This window comes from Stigmatopora nigra, chromosome 21 (assembly GCF_051989575.1).
Source record: "Stigmatopora nigra isolate UIUO_SnigA chromosome 21, RoL_Snig_1.1, whole genome shotgun sequence".
NCBI classification, from domain to species: Eukaryota; Metazoa; Chordata; class Actinopteri; order Syngnathiformes; family Syngnathidae; genus Stigmatopora; species Stigmatopora nigra.
Window position 1 is genome coordinate 6,950,661 of NC_135528.1, and position 20,628 is coordinate 6,971,288.

At 43.5% G+C, this 20,628-nt stretch overlaps 5 protein-coding genes across 13 annotated transcripts; 3 read left to right on the forward strand and 2 right to left on the reverse strand.

Moving 5' to 3' along the window:
* The first annotated feature begins 988 nt into the window (after window positions 1-988).
* Window positions 989-4,335, forward strand: LOC144214692 (glyoxylate/hydroxypyruvate reductase B). 5 transcript variants are annotated; one of them, XM_077743287.1, is made up of 7 exons: window positions 994-1,753; window positions 2,246-2,321; window positions 2,944-3,322; window positions 3,394-3,565; window positions 3,630-3,808; window positions 3,894-3,990; window positions 4,062-4,335. In XM_077743287.1, exons 3-7 carry the CDS (start codon window positions 2,947-2,949, stop codon window positions 4,213-4,215), a joined length of 978 nt encoding a protein of 325 aa, XP_077599413.1. In that variant the 5' UTR covers window positions 994-1,753; window positions 2,246-2,321; window positions 2,944-2,946; the 3' UTR covers window positions 4,216-4,335. The 5 variants fall into 5 exon arrangements, with proteins under 5 accessions (XP_077599414.1, XP_077599413.1, XP_077599412.1 ...); XM_077743286.1 differs by having other exon boundaries at window positions 1,745-1,892; XM_077743288.1 differs by lacking the exon at window positions 2,246-2,321 and having other exon boundaries at window positions 989-1,753.
* Window positions 4,336-4,445: 110 nt separating this feature from the next.
* psmg2 (proteasome (prosome, macropain) assembly chaperone 2) lies at window positions 4,446-6,500 on the forward strand. Its single transcript, XM_077743291.1, has 7 exons — window positions 4,446-4,648; window positions 5,201-5,372; window positions 5,439-5,497; window positions 5,579-5,697; window positions 5,774-5,956; window positions 6,024-6,144; window positions 6,389-6,500. Exons 1-7 carry the CDS (start codon window positions 4,592-4,594, stop codon window positions 6,464-6,466), a joined length of 789 nt encoding a protein of 262 aa, XP_077599417.1. The 5' UTR covers window positions 4,446-4,591; the 3' UTR covers window positions 6,467-6,500.
* A 258-nt stretch (window positions 6,501-6,758) lies between these two features.
* Window positions 6,759-10,076, reverse strand: ptpn2b (protein tyrosine phosphatase non-receptor type 2b). The gene is made up of 10 exons (XM_077743280.1): window positions 9,830-10,076; window positions 8,805-8,895; window positions 8,638-8,738; window positions 8,473-8,571; window positions 8,260-8,397; window positions 7,984-8,193; window positions 7,743-7,910; window positions 7,514-7,674; window positions 7,266-7,340; window positions 6,759-7,194 (listed from the first exon to the last, which is right to left on the reverse strand). Exons 1-10 carry the CDS (start codon window positions 9,884-9,886, stop codon window positions 7,173-7,175), a joined length of 1,122 nt encoding a protein of 373 aa, XP_077599406.1. The 5' UTR covers window positions 9,887-10,076; the 3' UTR covers window positions 6,759-7,172.
* Window positions 10,077-10,440: 364 nt separating this feature from the next.
* On the forward strand, window positions 10,441-12,931 carry eif3i (eukaryotic translation initiation factor 3, subunit I). Its single transcript, XM_077743290.1, has 11 exons — window positions 10,441-10,607; window positions 10,839-10,931; window positions 11,145-11,232; window positions 11,312-11,377; window positions 11,457-11,606; window positions 11,683-11,810; window positions 11,882-11,992; window positions 12,070-12,159; window positions 12,407-12,480; window positions 12,543-12,635; window positions 12,731-12,931. The coding sequence occupies exons 1-11, from the start codon at window positions 10,605-10,607 to the stop codon at window positions 12,810-12,812; spliced, it is 978 nt and encodes a 325-aa protein (XP_077599416.1). The 5' UTR covers window positions 10,441-10,604; the 3' UTR covers window positions 12,813-12,931.
* Window positions 12,303-20,609, reverse strand: sh3bgrl3 (SH3 domain binding glutamate-rich protein like 3). 5 transcript variants are annotated; one of them, XM_077743295.1, is made up of 6 exons: window positions 20,448-20,609; window positions 19,882-20,049; window positions 18,446-19,706; window positions 14,985-15,009; window positions 13,295-13,387; window positions 12,303-12,845 (listed from the first exon to the last, which is right to left on the reverse strand). In XM_077743295.1, exons 1-3 carry the CDS (start codon window positions 20,490-20,492, stop codon window positions 19,641-19,643), a joined length of 279 nt encoding a protein of 92 aa, XP_077599421.1. In that variant the 5' UTR covers window positions 20,493-20,609; the 3' UTR covers window positions 12,303-12,845; window positions 13,295-13,387; window positions 14,985-15,009; window positions 18,446-19,640. The 5 variants fall into 5 exon arrangements, with proteins under 5 accessions (XP_077599421.1, XP_077599422.1, XP_077599423.1 ...); XM_077743296.1 differs by having other exon boundaries at window positions 18,440-19,706; XM_077743297.1 differs by lacking the exon at window positions 14,985-15,009 and having other exon boundaries at window positions 18,440-19,706.
* Window positions 20,610-20,628: the final 19 nt, after the last annotated feature.

Below are 20,628 nucleotides of genomic sequence, written 5' to 3' on the forward strand. Positions count from 1 at the left end.
TGGTGATATCTAATGCTTTTGTTTTGATGCTAATGCATGGGAGGATTTAATGGATTCATCCCTTTCATTTTTATTGGCCATGATAGTGTGAGTTGAGACTATATAGACAATGAGGTGACTTTTTACACTTCATTTTCGAGATGTGTGTGTTTTTTTTAGGGTTGAGGATGGCAGGACTTGAATTGGATTTGGAGTTATTATTTTGGTTGACAATTGCATGGCAGAGTGCTTGAGAAAATGAATGAATGAATAAACGAGAGAGTGGATGGAGATGCAAATGTGAGTCGGAGGACCAGGTGTCCTCACGCCGGCCGGCCGGCCGAGCACATTTGGAGCCACGCTTGGCCTGGGCTTTAAGATGATTAGCCAGCCAGGGCTTATCGGCCCGGCCGTCTTTCCTTAATGGCCTTAGGGAGCTCACTGGCAAAAGCGTCCTTCCCCGCGCTGAGTCAGCAGGCTGGCCACGCTGACGCCTTGAACGCTCATCGGGGATAAATCGTGTTCTTTGCCCTGGCTTAAGTGCCGGACCGTTAAAAAAAAAGCTCAAAATGGCCCAAGAAGTTGAAAGAAAAGGCCACTTTGGGGCTCGGTGTAGGAATCAAGTGAGGTTTTCCATTTCATGACTTGGCTTTGAATGGAATATGAGCCACACGAGACTCGTGATGACGGATTACAATTTGTTTACAGTCATGCAGTCAGCACCGCCCGCGCATACAGGAATCACTTTGGATAATGGCTTGCGTGTAATCTGGCTAATGTCGCCATACCAATGCCACCGGCCTTTCCTCTAAATTCCTTTCTCATGCACGACAGAAAGGCCTCACTAAAGCACCCCGAGCCTTTCAACGCACGGCTAACGGTCCGAGTCGTATGCTTTTATGTCATGCCGTATCATTCCAAACGCTAATCTCCCCATCCACGTAATCTGTGACCCCCCCCCCCCCCCCCCCCCCCCCCCCCCCCCCGGGGCAGAGAATTGCCCAGTGCCGACTAATGGCTTTGCATAAGATTGATCCGAGTAGGCCATTTGGCTAGGGGAAGTTAACGAAAAAGCGCAAAAATCCTGCTCCGCTCAAAATATGCATGTAAATGCTTTAATTGGAGGGTGGCGAGGGAACTTTTGTCACCTAAACAAACCCGGCGTGCCAAGGAGAGCCCATGTTTGCGCACGGGCGGCGCGATTAGGTAACGCTGGCTTTTGGGATGCCGCTGATCTGCACGGGAGGCGACCAATCGTGCGATTATCTCTTACCTAATGGCTCCGTCCGTGTCAAGCTTGGCCCGCCTCCCAGCGTAGCCTTTTGCCGCCTTCACATCTGTTTTTGGCAAACTGCAAACAAGCCGCCGTCGCCGTTTTGGTCGCCGACGGACACCCAAAGGGCCAATAGGTCACTCATTTGAAATTTGTGTGACTGGCCAACTTGGATAAAACCTTGGAATGTTCGGGAATAGCAGTTGGAAGTCATTTCCACTGAAAAAAAACAAAGAATATAGAATATTCATCAAATAGACGCTTAAAAAAACGTAGACAGACCGTCTTTTTTCATACGCTCCCTTTTTAGGCTGGGTGCTATGAGGTGGTATTGACGCTAGAGGGAGACAAAGCAACATCTTCACGCTTTTACTTCTACGCCACTAAATTGATATGGAAAAAAATGATGGAGAAAAAACTGGTGATATCATTTAAAAGTATATTTTTGAGAGCGCTCACACGCCCCTTAACGGATTGTCACCCGGACGCTCACCCGTAGCGGTAAGAGGGCCCCGTTGGGAAGGTCTTTTGGAGCGTGTCGGGGGTAGCGAGAGTCGCTGTGGCCGCGCTGACCTGTTACTTCATCGCGGCCATCGATGTGCGTCACCCTCGGTGGACTTATCTGTGGGATGGATTAGAGGTGACTTTATTCTTGGGCAGGGACAGGCTGAGCGTTTACTTAAGATAGTGTCAATAGTGTTAGTGCTCAGCACGTTGGCATCACCACAGGCCAAAACATGCTAGGCTAATTGCATGGCAAATTGTTCTGAATTGGTCTAAACATGAATGCTTATTTGTCTGATTGTGTCCTGTGATTGGCTGGCGACCAATACAGCTACCATAGCCATGCTAATGATTGACAAAAAACACTCACTCGACCTATCCTACTCTGTTCTTTCAATATTTGACAATATTTAACACGTATGAGCACTATTTTAATTAGTGATAGGTGGTACTGCGGGTACTCGGTATGCAAGCTCACTTTATTCACAGTTGTGGAAGATTGAGGAAAGCTGTCAAGACGTGGTTGACTTTTCAAGTGAATACCAGGCATCAACATCATCACAAGGTCAAGTATACTACAACAATCATTCATTTATTCGTGGTGATGGTCAAAGTTTGGTGACAATTGATTTGATGAGAATAGATTCCACTATTAAGATGTGGTTACAAAATGGTGGTCAAAGTCTATTGCCTTCTGCTTTGCTTTCAGCTGTCAATGTGCAACTTTGTGTTGAAACTGGGTCACCATTTTGGGGTCTCTTTTATCAAAGTTTCCTAAAAGTCTCGTCTGAATTTGCTCCAGCAGGGCTTTGTACAAAATTTAAAAAAATGTCTTGAGACATGAATTTAGAGAAGCTGATCACATTGTGTAAAGTAAGTAGACACTTTTCAATTGAAATGCGGACATTTGAATGTTTTTGACTTCACCTTCATGCTAAACCAAGGTCAATCAAGTCAGAGGCCCAGTCTCATTTCGACATCCCATCCTTTCATTCGTTATATTGAACATATAATAAAACTGTACTATGCACAAAATGCACTGTTTATTTAAATGGACTTTGGTGCAGGCGGTGTGGGTTCGATTCCCATTGGATGGCGCTACCATCCGCAGTGGGAATTTTCACCCCTTTCATTTTGTGGGGGTGCTGGAGCTCATCCCTATCCATTTTTGGCAATTTTTCCGGCAGGCTATGGACGGCGACAAACCGTGGGCTCTGATCCCAGAGTTTGGCCAGCAAGGCATCCCGGAGCAGGCCGCCGATATCATCGAGCGACGCTTCCGCGTGGTCACCCACCGCGACTTTCTGAAGGAGCCGGCTCACCACGCCCCCAAAATCCAGGTCCTGTTCAATTGGGCGAAGTTCCCGGAGCCCACGCCGGCGCTGCTGGCCTCGCTGCCGGCGCTCAAGGTGGTCGCCAGCGGGGGTGCCGGATACGACCACCTAGATTTGCCCGCCATCGCCCGCTCGGGGGTGAGGGTGGCCAACACGCCCGGGGTGGTCAGCGACTGCACGGCCGACATGGCCCTGGCGCTCCTCCTCGCCTCGGCGCGCAACGTCGTCGAAGGTTAGAGTCGGATTGGGAGGGGCAAATGAAGTGCCTGCAAAGCCTCATTTAGCAGGCCGCCATCTTTCCAGGTCACGAAGTCACGACCAATCCCAAGACCACCGTCTTGCCGCATTGGATAGGCAGCGTGGAGGTCTCGGGCTCCACTCTGGGGATTGTGGGAATGGGGAAGATCGGCTATAAAATCGCCCAGCGGGCTCGAGGATTTGACATGAAGATTCTGTATTATCAGAGAAGCAGAAGGTAGGGAACAGCAAGTGTGTTTTCTTAGCTGGTTGGAAAAAAGGGAAACACAGAGTTGCTTTAGGAGCGTGGAGGACGAGCAGAAGCTGGGCGCCGCTTATTGCGAGAACCTGGCCGATTTGCTGGGCCGATCCGACTTTGTGATGCTGTCCGTGTGTCTGACGCCCAAGACCATCGGCCTTATCGGCGCCCGGGAGCTAGCCCTCATGAAGCCCAGCGCCACATTGGTCAACATCAGCAGAGGTGGAAACTTTCCTTTGGCTTTTTTTGGGGGGTGTTCTGTGGATGAACGTGAGAGAGAGCTTCCAGTGGTCTCCTCTTTGTTCAGGTGCGGTGGTGGACCAGGACGCCTTGGTTCAAGCCCTGCAGGGGAGGAGCATACGGGCCGCCGCCTTGGACGTGACCGATCCTGAACCTTTACCGAGGTGCTCCTTGACCTTCACCCTTACACCCCAGTGCCTGCCTTACGTGCGATAAGAGCTCCTTTTCTTCACAGGGATCATCCTCTCCTTGGTCTTCCCAACGTAATTATCACGCCTCATCTTGGCACCGCCACCATCAACACCACAAGGAAGATGGTGCAGAAGATGGTCGACAATGCCCTGGCAGCCATTGAAGGAGAAGAAATTCCTGATGAAATAAAATATTGATTACTAGACGTATTTAACGAAAAAGTATTGTTATGTTGTCTTGGGAATTTCTAAACAGAACATTAACAAGCGCCTGTTCAAAACTTTTTACAATAATTAAAAATTATATTGCATAAATTAGCCAACAATCAATTGTAAAAAGTCTTAGAAAAATATGTCTTGCTTGTAAACATAACTCAAAGCAGTCTTAAAGCCCATGTCAGTCGGACATTACAATCAGGCACTGCGATGGCCTCCAATGACCATGAGTCGTCACCGAAGGACCGCCAGGACCCTAAAGCGCCTGACATGAAAACCGAACACACGCATTTGAACAGTTATCCACTTTTATTTGAAATTTGAAAATATTATTTTTTGAAAATCACACACACAAAAGATGTTTATTCCTTCAGAAAACACCACGCCGGTGTTTAAGGACTCGACGCTTATTATGGTAAGTTTGAATTCGTGTCACTCTGCTAATTAGCGAAACAAGGGACACCAGCTTGACTCAATTAAGTATTGAATATACATTTCTTATTTTTCAGCTCGTACGTTTTGTTTTTAAACCATTTAACGGATGCTGCATACAGGAATAACCTAACGGGAAAAGACGAAAGTTAAAAAACAAACGTTCTAACGTCGACATTTTCTTTGGGGCTTTTAATGGTTGATTTTCAAGCAATAGCAACAAATTGAAAACAAAACTTTATTTACACACTGCGTTGCCATCACATGTAATACTGTGCCCAAAGTTCATTTTTAAAAGGACGAACTGCAAAACAATGTCACGTCTGTGTGTATTTTACACAGTCATTCATTCATTTTTGTTAAGAGTTCAAAGTAGGAAGATAATTTGCGGTAAAGGAAACCTTGCGTTCGCAGTTATGAAAAGTCATAAGATATGACGCCACATTTTCAAACCAAATTTAAGCAAAACTACTAACTAGCCATTCTTTGTAATGACTCTTGAAATAACATAAACGTGAATGTTCTTGTCTGTCAGCCTGCGGTGGCGGTGGGCAACGTGGGTCAGCTGGCAGTGGACCTCCTGATCTCAACCCTGCGGCTTCCCAGGGTGGGCTACTTGCACAGCGACTGCCTCATCCCCATGGCGGGCAATAACCCGTACGCCACCGGCAAGGAGGACGCGGATAAGATGCACACGGCCGCAGAAGGTTCAACACACAATACCCAATTCCAATCGGGTGCCTTTTAAATTGAGACCCGCTTTTTTTGTCCAGTCTTTTGGGCACCGGAGCTCAAGATGGCCGTGCTTCAGATCAGGGCGCCCGTCGTAAAGGTGCGTGACTGGCGTTGGATTTCCATCTGCGGATGTCTTGGTTTTTTTTGCTCATTTTTTTTTCTTTCCCCCAACTTGCAGAGCAAATCCAAACGTTTCCGTCAATTGCTGCTGTCCTGGATCAAGAGCAGCGGTTTCTGCCGGACGCTGGTCCTGTCCAGCACCCACGCTTACCACAGAGACGACCAACAGCTGCAAGGGTCAGTTAAGGGAGGGTGGGGGGCAAAAAGGTCACAAAATGGTCACAAAATGACCAATTTCTGTTTGTCTTTTCAGCCCTCCGCTGCGGTACCTGGCCACGCCGAGCCTCCTGAAAAGTTGTGGCCACGCCTTGGAAGAGTTAGGCTGGAAGGAGATGGAAAGGGTGGCGCTTTGTCCCGGAACTTCCGAGAGTGGCGCGCCAGAGCCCAGGCTCCGCGTACCCGGTGGCGGGATCACCAAAAGTCTCTACGACGACAGGTAGGGGCTCCCTTTTTTATTTTATTCGCTACCCAGAGCCGCGATTTGAAATTGCGGCCTCTTAAAGTTGCCGGGAGGACGTGCCTTTGGTGGCACTGCTGGTCTTTTGCTCCGAAGGGGACAACGTCCCTGACGCCGTGACGCTGCTCAATCACCTGGATGACTGGCTTCACCTATTGGACAACCCGGTGAGTTGCTCATATTTCCAACTAATCTTGGTTATTTTTTAGATTGAACAATCAATTTTTAATTTTTTTTTAAAGATCTATCTTGTCGAATATTTATTTTTCCACTAGAGGGCGGACTTACTCCGTGTCTTTCTCGAGTAGAACGTTCTTTATGAAGTTTATTTTTTACTTTAAATGACCAAAAATAGTGTTTGGGGGACAGTGAAATGGCCTCACCATTTCTATCTTTCCGCCTGCGGTTTAGAACCCTGATGCCAAATGGAAGATCCCCACTTCCTGGCGTCTGCTGTTTGGGAGCGGCATCCCCCCCGCTATCTTCTGAATTTGTTTTTCAATAAAAAATGCCCCAAGAACCAGAGTGGATGTTTTCCTCGCCGACTAACTGAAAGCGCTTGGCCCGCCGCCACGCCGCCTTTCCCAGAAGTCCGTCCCGCCCACGTCCGTAACTCGACACCCAAACCAATCAGTCTCACGCTCAAAATAGTGGAATGATAGAAACTCGTGTGCACATTTGCTTTCTTTTCAAGGGACGCATTCAATTCGAATAAGACATGGTGACGCGCAGAACTTTTTGGGGGTCATACGAGGTAAAAGTATCATAAAAGGCTCAGACATTCTGTAAATTAAGCATTTTTATTAGACGATAGAGGGAAAAGTTCATTGCCTCTTTTTTTTTTTTTACATCTAATTCTTTGTAACAAACTATTTAATTTAAATGACATTTTTAAAAACAAAAAAACACTATGTACATGCCTTTGCTGCTTCAAGTACTTGGCTTTCTTATAAAAAAATAAAACATTTCTCCAAAAAAATGTCTTCCCCAGCCCCAAAAATACACATCTAGAAATCAGAAGTGGGATTATGCATAGTCCCTATTTCAGTCTGTATAAACGCTGCCGTCAAGAATAAGGTGTTGAGAAATGCTGGTGTTTTCCTTTTTTTTGTTGTAAACCATTTGAAGAGGAACAAGAGATGCTGGCAAAGAAGTAGTACAGTCAAGTGGGTCTTTTCCCTGACCGCTTTTTGGGTCAGGAGTCGCTTGTATTTGCTCTGTAAAAGATCAAGAATAAATGAGGAAGAGTTTCAGCCAAAAGACTTGAGACAAATTGTGTCTTGGTTACCTTTTGCGCTTCCTCTCGCCGTCGTTGCTTCTTTGGCTTTGGGAAACGGAGAAGCTGTTTTCCCTGCGTCGTTTGCTGCAACAAAATAATATATAAAAAATTACACTTTTATGGCATCAGAATATTCCCGTGACCTCGAGGCAAACAATTCTGCTCATGTGCTCTATTTCTTTGAACTGCTTTAAAATGTCTCCAATTTCAAGTTTCTTTTGAAATAGCTCCTCTCTGACTGGCCGACGGATACTGACTGTGCGGTGGCGTGCCCCCGTTCCGGCGACGGAGCGGACCTCTGGCGCTCGCCCTGGCCGACGCCGGCCGGCTCGGCCCGCTGACCGCCGTGACGTCCCGGCGGCGAATCGGCCACGGCGGCGGCTTTCCGTTCTTCCCCGGACGTCTCCCGCCAACGACTCTGCCGGTAAAGCGGGCGTTTTTTTGTTTTTTTTGCATCTCCCTGGACGGAGGCCAGGCGGGCGTTACCTGCGCCGACGCATCTCCGTCTCCTTCCATCCACTTGCTTCCCTCTAGGACGGCCATGAAGGAGAAGCGCAGTTGGTCAGGCGTCTGGATAAGACCCATGCGGAACTTGCGCATGTCCAGCAGGATTCGGACAATGTCCAACGGCGACGCCTCTTTTCGTCCTTCCGTCTGCCGGCCAAGACGAGAGCGCCAAAAAAGTCTGAGGCGGGACGTGGTGACGGACAAGTGCGTGGGACCTCACCAGCGCCAGACAGGTGTCCACCAGCGAGAAGGTCCCCGAGCGGCCGATGCCGGCGCTGCAGTGCACCACGGCGGGCCCGTGGTCGGCGCCCAGGGCCCCCGACTGGCGCACCTTGGACAGGAAGTGGAGGAAGGACGCCGGCGACTCGGGCACGCCAAAGTCGGGCCACGTGGTGTAGTGGAAGTGGTGGATGTCTCTCTTCTCGCCCGTCTGTCAACACAGGAGAAAGTGAGACCTTTGACCTTTGCAGTATGAAGCAAAATAGTGGACACGGACACTCGTGTTGTGCAACTCCAGCACTCTGGTGGTGTAGTAAGACTGGACGTCTTCGGAGCGCAGGGCCACCAGGAAGCGGGTGTCCTTGAAGGGCGTTTGGCGCTCCTCGGCCGTGGGCCAGTACTGGGCGCACTTTTCCTGAAGGAACAAGCAGATCCAGGTTCCGGTAAGCGTTTTGGAAAGACTCAAGTGTTAAAGGAGAGGCTCACCGACCGAGCCCTTCTCGATCACTCGGTTGAGCATGACGATGGCTTTGGTCTTTTGCTCCCAGATCATCAGCCAGAAGTGGCCACACGTGTTCCTGAGGGGACCCTGCGGACACGCGCAAACACGTGGCTTGGCCGCCCGCTGTCAAACCGGGAAGGCTTTGAGACTTACCTGAGTCAATATGTAACATCTCTGCGCTTCTTCCATCACCACCAGGCTGGCGTTGATGTAGTCGTTGTCGGCGTTTTTCAGCTTCACCCGACTGTGGTCAACTAGGAGGAGACGTCACAAATGGCCTGAGTTTGGAGGCCAACACGTACGTGTGTGCGTACACCTACACGGGCTGACGTCTCGGTATCGGTTACGGCTGCGGTTCTCGGGATACTTTGCCACTTTGTAGGAGCACTCGTGGGACTGACTTCGGATTTCCTGAAAAATGACATGTACATTTATGACTCTTGTCATGTAGATCATTTTTTTGGAAAGTGATTATTAGCTGGTGAAGTTAGGCAATAGTTACTGGTGACTAGTAGTTAAGGTATAGTTAAGGTTTTGTAAAGGATTTAAAGAGTGGCTGTTACTTCATCTTCCATTTTATAACATCTTCCTTCCTTTTTACCCTTTTTTGTGTCTTTACTCTGGCCTTAACCCGGTTTCTATTTACTGGCATACTCATACTACTATTAATCCTGAATTATCATACCTGTCAACTGGTACGTTCTCGCCGTAATTGGTACAACTGAAAGCCCATTTTTATATTGGTACGCTGTACACATGAAAATGGTACGCTAAACGGTGATTTTGAGAAAAAAAAATAAATTAAGGCACTTTCTAGCCATTTTTCACCATCCGCCATTGTTTCTTCCCGGAAACGCATGTCTGCCAAGTGATATATGTACCGGCGCCTCTGATTGGCTAAAAAACGCATGTCTGCCAAGTGATATATGTACCGGCGCCTCTGATTGGCTAAAAAAAAAAGATCATGATAAACATTTCGTTTTGTAACACTTTCACCATGTGATTTCCGTTTCCTGTTCCCTTGTTTATGTTTACTTTCATTTTCACTTGTTGTTCGTGATTTTTTACAAAAAAGTAAAGTGGTAAGATTTTCCATGTATTTATACATATATGTAAGGGCGAAAACAAAATTTGGTAAGATCACAAATGGTTCGAGGTTGACAGGTATGAATTATAAACTAACACGACTGTTTTTTTTTGGTTTGTTTGTTTGTTTTTGTAATACAAACAGATTATCATCAATAAGTTTCAAGTGTTAAATCATCCCCTTGACGTTTAAAAACAATTTTTAAAAAAGCCAACTCTCTGACGTTGGCAACATGCTAATTCGGCTAACTCCACTTACCATGTACAATTTGTGCCACCGGCCCTCCGATTCAATGTCCTCAAACTCCCGCTCCATTTTCAACGAGGCGATGCCAGCGTAAGTATGTGTTCAGAGTATCTACCTCATAACTTCAGACTGCCGGGCAGCGTTTTAAAAAAGAAAACAAAAGGCTTTTGTTTGTGTACGGGAGGGAATTAAGTACTGGTAAGCTTTCTTTTACTCGTCGTCACTTTTTGCCCGATGACGTTGGAGGATGTACGCGTGCGCAAAAAGACCAAGGGGTCCTCGGCGCCTGTCAAATTTGACAGAACCGAGCGAACTGGTTTGGGATTTCCACTCACAATAACAGTGATATAATATAGTACGTTTTAATGTATTAGAACTGTCATTTTATCAAATTGAGTTTATGTTTAAGAAAAATGTGTGGCCGAAAAGCGGCCTTCTCATTAAACTAGTCGATATGTTTAATATAATTTTCTCTTTTTAAAATATCGTTAACTTTTTTCACACTGAAATATACATGAAATTCATATTTTCGTTGCCTTGCTACTAACAATTTACGTACATTTGCTTGATTACACAAGTGTAACAAAAATGACTACATTCTATTCCAATACGCTGGAGGGCGCAACTGGTTTTGGAAAGGGCGCACAGTCAAATGTCTGCCCTGGAAATTTACGTCACTTCCTTTTCCGCCTTGGCTTCCCGACTGATGCACGAGTGACAATTTTCAACTTTTAATTCTGTTCCTGTTTCCTTTCCTGCACCGAATTTTAACACTCGGTTGGCAAATATGGTTAGTAAAATCTCTTCGTTTAACGTTATGAGACTTGTGTCTTTCCCCAAATGCTTTGCCTGAACTTATTTTGAGCGTGGCTAACATTAGCCCAATATTCCGGCAGCCGGTAAGCTAGTGGCTCGTTAATTCGACGAAGAATCAACAATGGGCGGAGTTCGGAAAATATTCTTGAATCTGAAATGGATTTTTGTCGCGTTTATGAACACTGGCACGTATCTCTCTCCACAGAAACCTATTTTACTTCAGGGCCACGAAAGGTCCATCACTCAGATCAAGTACAACAGAGAAGGAGACCTCATCTTCTCCGTGGCCAAGGACACGGTAAGTTTGGCAACTTTAAAACGCATTTATAAACTAAAATTTCCAATGACTGCTTTACTATTAGCCATTTTCTTACGTTACTGACATGAATGCTTGTATACGTACTTGCATAAAAATCATATTACTTAGGGGTTAGGATTGCAGAGCATTGATAAAAACAAAATATGAGCTCACGCTCCTTTGTTGTGCCATCCTCCTTATTTGTCCCTCTAGGTCGCAAATGTGTGGTACTCCGTCAACGGCGAGCGTCTGGGCACCTACAATGGACACACGGGAGCCGTGTGGTGTGTCGACTGCGACTGTATCCTGACACTTTTCACGTTATTGTTGTTTTGGAACATGACATCCTACCCAAGCTTCCTTAACGGAACATTCTTCAGGGGACACCAAGAACGTGTTGACGGGGTCGGCGGACAACAGCTGCAGGTTGTGGGATTGCGAGACGGGTACGTCCTACTTCCATCTTTTTTCCTGAGAACAAAACAAGTCGAGTATTGCATTTAAGTGTCCTTGTGGTAATTGCAGGTAAACAGCTGGCTCTCCTCAACACAAACTCGGCGGTTAGGACGTGCGGTTTCGACTTCAGCGGCAACATCATCATGTTCTCCACCGACAAACAGATGGGCTACCAGTGTTACCTCAACTTCTTTGACTTGCGGGATCCACAGCAAATTGGTAGAAAGCTGTCCGTCCGTCAGGTGCTTTTTATATCGAAGGGGGAAAAAAAACAAGCTCTCCCCTTTTATCCAAGATAACAACCAGCCCTACCTGAACATCCCGTGCACCGACCACAAGATCACCAGCGCCGTGTGGGGACCGCTGGGCGAATTCGTCATCGCCGGCCACGAAAACGGCGAGATCAACCAGTTTGCCGCCAAGGTGGGTCCCCTCCCCTTTCCCCGTGGCGATGGCTGACGAGCGCTCGCCCCTTTTTCTTTGTGGCGGTGCAGTCGGGGGAGGTCCTGAAAAACATCAAGGAGCACGGAAAGCAGATCAACGCCATCCAGACGTCGGTGGACCTGACCATGATCATCACGGCGTCCAAAGACAACACGGCTAAGGTGAGGAGTCCGTTTCCCCCCCTCCCTGTGGCTGTGGAGTTGGTGGCTTTGCCCAAAACTTTGTGGATGCTCCTCAGCTCTTTGACTCGACGTCCCTGGACCACATCAAGACCTTCAGGACGGAGCGACCCGTCAACTCGGCCTCCATTTCGCCCATCATGGACCACGTGAGTGTGCCGACACCGTTTAGAGGCTTTGCGACCATCTTTAGATTTCATGGAAAAATATTTGAATACCCAAGAAAGGAAAACGACGCTCCTTTAAACTAAAAAAAATACTTGAGAGTATTGCCAAATAATGAGAGTAAAAATCAGTGTTAAAGTTTCCCATTTTATTTTGTTTTATTCAAAAATACAGTACATTTCCAGTTGATTATTAGCGTTCTTGTGGTCATTTTCAATTTCTGCCATTCAGGTGGTGATGGGTGGTGGTCAAGAGGCCATGGAGGTGACCACCACTTCCACCAGGATCGGAAAGTTCGAGGCCAGGTGAGAGCCAATACTTGCGTGCTGTGCGTGGTGGCCTCTGCTTGACCTTTTTGATCCCGCAGGTTCTTCCACGCTGCCTACGAAGAGGAGTTTGGCAGAGTCAAGGGACACTTTGGACCCATCAACTGCGTCTCCTTCCACCCGGACGGCAGGAGGTGAGCCCACGGCCACGGACGGCTGCGGACGGCGGTGGTGTATGGCGTCCTCCGTCTCATTTTCTGTGCCTTTTCTCTCCACCTACGCCTTCCAGTTACAGCAGCGGAGGAGAGGACGGCTACGTGAGGATTCACTACTTTGACCCCCACTACTTTGACTTTGAGCTGGAAGTGTGAAGCGTCTTTCCCGCCGTGTCAAGCCTTCGCCACCTGTTTTACAAAACAAAACACTTTTGCTGCATTCAGACCGGACGGATACCGTTTCTACCATGCCTAACTAAACGACTTGCTCCTAATACAGTGTGTGTGTGTGTCATTTGTCAATTAGCTAGGTTTTCAAATAGGCCACCCAAGAGTTTTAGTTTTATGATTAGTCTTCTAAAAGATGTCGTTTTTTTTTTTAAGAAAAAAAGCCTTAATATACTATGTCAATTTTTAAGCCTTGCTATACTATGTCGTTTTTTAAGAAAAAAAACCTTAGTATACTATGTCCATTTTTAAACCTTACTATAGTATGTCGTTTTTTATGAGAAAAAAAAGCTTTACTGTACTAATAGTTGTTTGATCTTGGGTTCAAATCCAGGTGCTTGCAAAGATATTCCAATATTATTCAGGTAAATGGATGAGATAAATCTACAAGTACTACTATTTTCTCTCACCGGGTGGTGGCCCAATGGTTAAGTCATCCGTCTTCCAACTCTGTGGTCCTGGGTTCAAATCCCAGTGCAGGCAAAGATTTTCCCAATATTATTCTGTTAAAAGAATAAGTAAAAATGCCTAAGTGTATAAGTATATAAGTGTTCAGTGGTGGATGAAACATTTTGTCAAAAAATGACTAAGTGTTTAACCCCATTTCCTTAGATAAAACTATAAGTACTACTGCTTTCTCCCACAGGTTGGTGGCCCAGTGGCTAAGTCATCAGTCTACCACCGGTGTGGTCCTGGGTTCAATTCCCAGTGCCGGCAAAGATTTTCCAAATATTCAGTGAAAAGCATAGGTTAAAATGCCTAAGTGTATAAGTGTTCAGTGGTGGATGAAACATTTTGTCAAAAAATGACTAAGTGTTTCACCCCGTTTCCTTGGATAAAACGTTTCAACACCCATGTATAAGTGGGGCACGAGTTGGTGTTGTGGGTTGCACACTCGCCTTTGCACGGAGAGAACGTGAGTTCGCTTCCCGGTGTCGGCGGTTCACTGACCAAGCAAGCGGTCGAGGGTCGGCCGAAGGCCGACCCGAGAACGCCTTTCGCACATACAGGTCCATCAAGTGTCTTCCGAACTGCCGAAGGCAGTTCGGAATATAACCTTTTGCTGAAAAGTATGACTAAGTGTTTAATATAAATTAAAAAGTTTTTTCTTTTTTTTTTCCCCCACTCTTCTTATTCCATTGACCAATTCGTCTTTCCAAGTATTTTCAGCCAAACGACGGCAGCGGGAATCGAACCCAGGTCTCCCACACGGGAGTCCTGTGATCTAACCTCTGCGCCACCCAAGTGACTACACTTTTCTTGTAATCATTTGAGTATTTTAGAAGAAGTCCACCGAAACAACTAAGTGAAAAAGTGTCCCGACCGGGAATCGAACCCAGGTCTCCCACATGGGAGTCCAGTGATCTAACCTCTGCGCCAAACCAGTGACTACACTTATCTTGTAATCATTTGAGTATTTTAGAAGAAGTCCACCGAAACAACTAAGTGAAAAAGTGTCCCAACCGGGAATCGAACCCAGGTCTCCCACACGGGAGTCCAGTGATCTAACCTCTGCGCCAAACCAGTGACTACACTTATCTTGTAATCATTTGAGTATTTTAGAAGAAGTCCACCGAAACAACTAAGTGAAAAAGTGTCCCGACCGGGAATCGAACCCAGGTCTCCCACATGGGAGTCCAGTGATCTAACCTCTGCGCCAAACCAGTGACTACACTTATCTTGTAATCATTTGAGTATTTTAGAAGAAGTCCACCGAAACAACTAAGTGAAAAAGTGTCCCAACCGGGAATCGAACCCAGGTCTCCCACACGGGAGTCCAGTGATCTAACCTCTGCGCCACCCAAGTGACTACACTTTTCTTGTAATCATTTGAGTATTTTTAGAAGAAGTCCACCGAAACAACTAAATGAAAAAGTGTCCGAACCGGGAATTGAACCCAGGTCTCCCAGACGGGAGTCCAGTGATCTAACCTCTGCGCCAACCAAGTGGCTACACTTCTCTCAGTCATCATTTAAGTTTCTTGACTACAAGTCCAAAGAAACGACTAAGTGAAAAAGAGTCCCAACCGGGAATCGAACCCAGGTCTCTCCCAACCAGAGTCAGGTGAACAAACCTCTGCGCCACAAAGGCTTCACATACCTTTGTCATCATTTGAAGGTCTTGACTACAAATACACAGAAATAATACATAGTGTAATGATCAGTCAAATGACAGCGAGATTCGAACCCGAGTCTCCCGCAAGGGAGTCAGGCGAACAAACCTCTGCGCCACAATTTGGCCACGCTTTACTCGGTCATATAGTAAGGCTTTTATCTTTAAAAAACGACATAGTATAGTAAGGCTTAAAAATGACTTAGTATAGTGAGGCTTAAAAACGACATAGTATAGTAAGGCTTTTTCTCTTCAAAAACGACATAGGATAGTAAGGCTTTTTTCTTGAAAAAACGACATAGGATAGTAAGGCTTTTTTCTTAAAAAAACCACATAGTATAGTAAGGCTTTTTTTCTTAAAAAAACGACATAGTATACTATGTCGTTTTTTCTTGAAAAAACACGACATAGTATAGAAAGGCTTTTTTTCTTAAAAAAACGACATAGTATAGTAAGGCTTTTTTTCTTGAAAAAAACGACATAGTATAGTAAGGCTTTTTTTCTTGAAAAAACGACATAGTATAGTAAGGCTTTTTTCTTAAAAAAACGACATAGTATAGTAAGGCTTTTTTTCTTGAAAAAACGACATAGTATAGTAAGGCTTTTTTTCTTGAAAAAACGACATAGTATAGTAAGGCTTTTTTACTTAAAAAACGACATAGTATAGTAAGGCTTTTTTCTCTGAAAAAACGACATAGTATAGTAAGGCTTTTTTCTTGAAAAAACGACATAGTATAGTAAGGCTTTTTTTCTTGAAAAAACGACATAGTATACTATGTCGTTTATTCTTGAAAAAACGACATAGTATAGTAAGGCTTTTTTTCTTGAAAAAACGACATAGTATACCATGTCGTTTTTTCTTGAAAAAACGACATAGTATAGTAAGGCTTTTTTTCTTGAAAAAACGACATAGTATAGTAAGGCTTTTTTTCTTGAAAAAACGACATAGTATAGTAAGGCTTTTTTTTTCTTGAAAAAACGACATAGTATAGTAAGGCTTTTTTTCTTGAAAAAACGACATATTATAGTAAGGCTTTTTTTCTTGAAAAAACGACATAGTATAGTAAGGCTTTTTTTCTTGAAAAAACGACATAGTATAGTAAGGCTTTTTTTTCTTGAAAAAACGACATAGTATAGTAAGGCTTTTTTTCTTGAAAAAACGACATATTATAGTAAGGCTTTTTTTCTTGAAAAAACGACATAGTATAGTAAGGCTTTTTTTCTTGAAAAAACGACATAGTATAGTAAGGCTTTTTTTCTTGAAAAAACGACATAGTATAGTAAGGCTTTTTTTCTTGAAAAAACGACATAGTATAGTAAGGCTTTTTTTTTCTTGAAAAAACGACATAGTATAGTAAGGCTTTTTTTCTTGAAAAAACGACATATTATAGTAAGGCTTTTTTTCTTGAAAAAACGACATAGTATAGTAAGGCTTTTTTTCTTGAAAAAACGACATAGTATAGTAAGGCTTTTTTTCTTGAAAAAACGACATAGTATAGTAAGGCTTTTTTTCTTGAAAAAACGACATAGTATAGTAAGGCTTTTTTTTCTTGAAAAAACGACATAGTATAGTAAGGCTTTTTTTCTTGAAAAAACGACATATTATAGTAAGGCTTTTTTTCTTGAAAAAACGACATAGTATAGTAAGGCTTTTTTTCTTGAAAAAACGACATAGTATAGTAAGGCTTTTTTTCTTGAAAAAACGACATAGTATAGTAAGGCTTTTTTTCTTGAAAAAACGACATAGTATAGTAAGGCTTTTTTTCTTGAAAAAACGACATAGTATAGTAAAGCTTTTTTTCTTGAAAAAACGACATAGTATAGTAAGGCTTTTTTCTTGAAAAAACGACATAGTATAGTAAGGCTTTTTTTTCTTGAAAAAACGACATAGTATAGTAAGGCTTTTTTTTCTTGAAAAAACGACATAGTATAGTAAGGCTTTTTTTCTTGAAAAAACGACATAGTATAGTAAGGCTTTTTTCTCTGAAAAAACGACATAGTATAGTAAGGCTTTTTTCTTAAAAAAACGACATAGTATAGAAAGGCTTTTTTTCTTAAAAAAACGACATAGTATAGTAAGGCTTTTTTTCTTGAAAAAACGACATAGTATAGTAAGGCTTTTTTTTCTTGAAGAAACGACATAGTATAGTAAGGCTTTTTTTCTTGAAAAAACGACATAGTATACTATGTCGTTTTTTTCTTGAAAAAACGACATAGTATAGTAAGGCTTTTTTTCTTGAAAAAACGACATAGTATAGTAAGGCTTTTTTTCTTGAAAAAACGACATATATAGTAAGGCTTTTTTTCTTGAAAAAACGACATAGTATAGTAAGGCTTTTTTTCTTGAAAAAACGACATAGTATAGTAAGGCTTTTTTTCTTGAAAAAACGACATAGTATAGTAAGGCTTTTTTCTTAAAAAAACGACATAGTATAGTAAGGCTTTTTTTCTTGAAAAAACGACATAGTATAGTAAGGCTTTTTTTCTTGAAAAAACGACATAGTATAGTAAGGCTTTTTTACTTAAAAAACGACATAGTATAGTAAGGCTTTTTTCTCTGAAAAAACGACATAGTATAGTAAGGCTTTTTTCTTGAAAAAACGACATAGTATAGTAAGGCTTTTTTTCTTGAAAAAACGACATAGTATACTATGTCGTTTATTCTTGAAAAAACGACATAGTATAGTAAGGCTTTTTTTCTTGAAAAAACGACATAGTATACCATGTCGTTTTTTCTTGAAAAAACGACATAGTATAGTAAGGCTTTTTTTCTTGAAAAAACGACATAGTATAGTAAGGCTTTTTTTCTTGAAAAAACGACATAGTATAGTAAGGCTTTTTTTTTCTTGAAAAAACGACATAGTATAGTAAGGCTTTTTTTCTTGAAAAAACGACATATTATAGTAAGGCTTTTTTTCTTGAAAAAACGACATAGTATAGTAAGGCTTTTTTTCTTGAAAAAACGACATAGTATAGTAAGGCTTTTTTTTCTTGAAAAAACGACATAGTATAGTAAGGCTTTTTTTCTTGAAAAAACGACATATTATAGTAAGGCTTTTTTTCTTGAAAAAACGACATAGTATAGTAAGGCTTTTTTTCTTGAAAAAACGACATAGTATAGTAAGGCTTTTTTTTCTTGAAAAAACGACATAGTATAGTAAGGCTTTTTTTCTTGAAAAAACGACATAGTACAGTAAGGCTTTTTTTCTTGAAAAAACGACATAGTATAGTAAGGCTTTTTTTCTTGAAAAAGCGACATAGTATAGTAAGGCTTTTTTTCTCTTCAAAAACGACATAGTATAGTAAGGCTTAAAAATGACTTAGTATAGTAAGCAGCAGATTAAAGATGACCATCTTAACCGGTCAACATCGCACTTTAAGAACCTTCGCCCCGCCAGAGGCCGTTAAGTACATTTACATGAGTAGGAATCAAGGGAGCATACATTTACCGTCGTAGTAACAGCGGACTTTACTTTTTGTTCATTCGACGGCGCCATGCTGCACTTTCTGTTTTCTTTGGGGTCGCATCTGTTCCTGTGATTGCTTGCCTGGAAGCTCCCGAGGCGGAGACTGTTAGCACCGCCCGGCTGGGAGACGCCATTCAATAAAACAGTGCAGTGCAAGTAGTACCTCTGAGAAAGAAAAAAAACTTTTCCACTAACCATTTCGCAACTTTAGCTTATCAACACCAACAACAGTCAAACTAAGGGAACCTCCTACTCCTGCGTTGGCTCTAAAGTTATTACATGAATCAAGTAACTGGCTACCATTGACGGCGACAGACGTTTTTCTCACGTCATCACGTTTAATAGTACTAAAGAAAGAGCGCAAGCATCCCAAAAGCTTGATTCAACTCCATTTTTTATTTCCGCAGCCAAAACGTGACAATCTTCTCGGAAGATAACAGCATTGTATTCCCTATTTTCTTCAATTTGTTTTGATTTTGGCCAACAAGAATTGGTCCAAAAAACAACAACCCAAACAAACAAAAAAGACTGAAGACACGGAATGTGATGGGAAATCATGCACGTTCACAAACTGACCTTACGTAGGTAAAAATCAAAGCTGCTACGCCATTCGCCTTTTTGCACAGAAGGTCCTACAACGGCCACGGAGAAGCGGCATCTAACACTTTTTTTTTGGTCCTTTTCAATCGACAATACAACACAGTGGAAATAAGAAGAAAAATTTGTTACATTCAGAACCATAACAAGTATATTTTGTTCACATTCTTAGCCTGTCTAACAGACCAGCTAACAGCCGGCTGGAATGCTTCCAAACAAACGTCCTCAAATTCAGTCTTTACCTCTTGTGAGCCCAAAATGGTACAAAAAAAGCTACCATGAAATAAAAGGGATGAAATGAATGAAACTTGAAGCAGTTGCCAATTGTCGCCATCCTGAATTTGAAGTGGATGCTCAATATGTTTGTCTTCAAAGCGCAAAGTGGAAATGTACGGACGTTAAGACTGAAACATGGTGATCGGTGGATTGCTTTTAAGACGGCTTTGGTGGACAGCTATGCCCAAACAAAGACCAATATTGAGGAGATTTGGCATTGTTCGATATGGCATGTTAGGAGAGTCGGCATGGGGGGGGTCGAGGTTGGTCAACGGACAGACGGAAGGACGGACGAACAGCCCGTTCATGGCAGTTTGAGGAACTGCTCCACCGTCTCTGCCTCCACCGCCTTCGAGAACATTTCGTAATCCTGCAAACACAATAAATTAGAGCCATGTCGGACCCCGTAAAAAAGCAAATGAAGTGGAAATATATGCTTTCAAATTGGATATTCAATGAGATAAATGGAGTGATCTGGCTGGAATTTTTTTTGACAGGCATTTTCCGGTTTTGAAAGGTCACCATGGGATTGGTCATTTCCTCACCCCGCAGTACTGGTCCTCGTTGAAGAGCTGCGGCGGGACGGCCGTGGGATTGTCCGCTTTTTGGCGCATCTCGTCGCGTATCTGGCCTCCAACTGAGATGTCCACCAGCTCGTATTGGATGCTTTTGCTATCCAGGATGCGCATCACTTCCGCCTGTTGGGACTTTACCTAAAAAAAAAATAAAAAAACAGGAAGTCAAATGTGGTTAAGATCGTGATCACGTGACGTGTACTACCTCCTAGAAATGACTTCAACCAGGCGTGGGCTACATTTGTCAAATATTATATTTCAATAAATGTTCCAAACCCTCAATGACCATTCAGTCATGCCATGCACTTAAACTTAAAATACAGCGGCGTCGTTAGTCTTTTTTTCCACGACTAATAAGTAAGTGAAATGGCCAAAAACAAGTAAAAAAGACAGCAAACAACTCGTGCTACTGCCACTGTCCGCCAGGAAGCTAGCGAGGAAGCTGTCTGGGTGTGTCTAATGCGAAACTCACTGCTTATTTCACCGGAAAAAACACACAAAAAGCGGCTTTATTAACGATTGGCAAAACCACTCACCGTCCGCGAGGCCGTCACTGTGGTGTAGTAAAGCTTAATTGCCATTTTTTCCTTGTTAATAGTTCGCTTCGTCTGCGGCAGGACGGTGCTCGCCTCCAAGTACTGATCACGTGATCACGTCAAGCCCAACGCGGAAGAGAAAGTGTTTGACTTTCAAAATAAGAACCTCTTGTGAATGTCA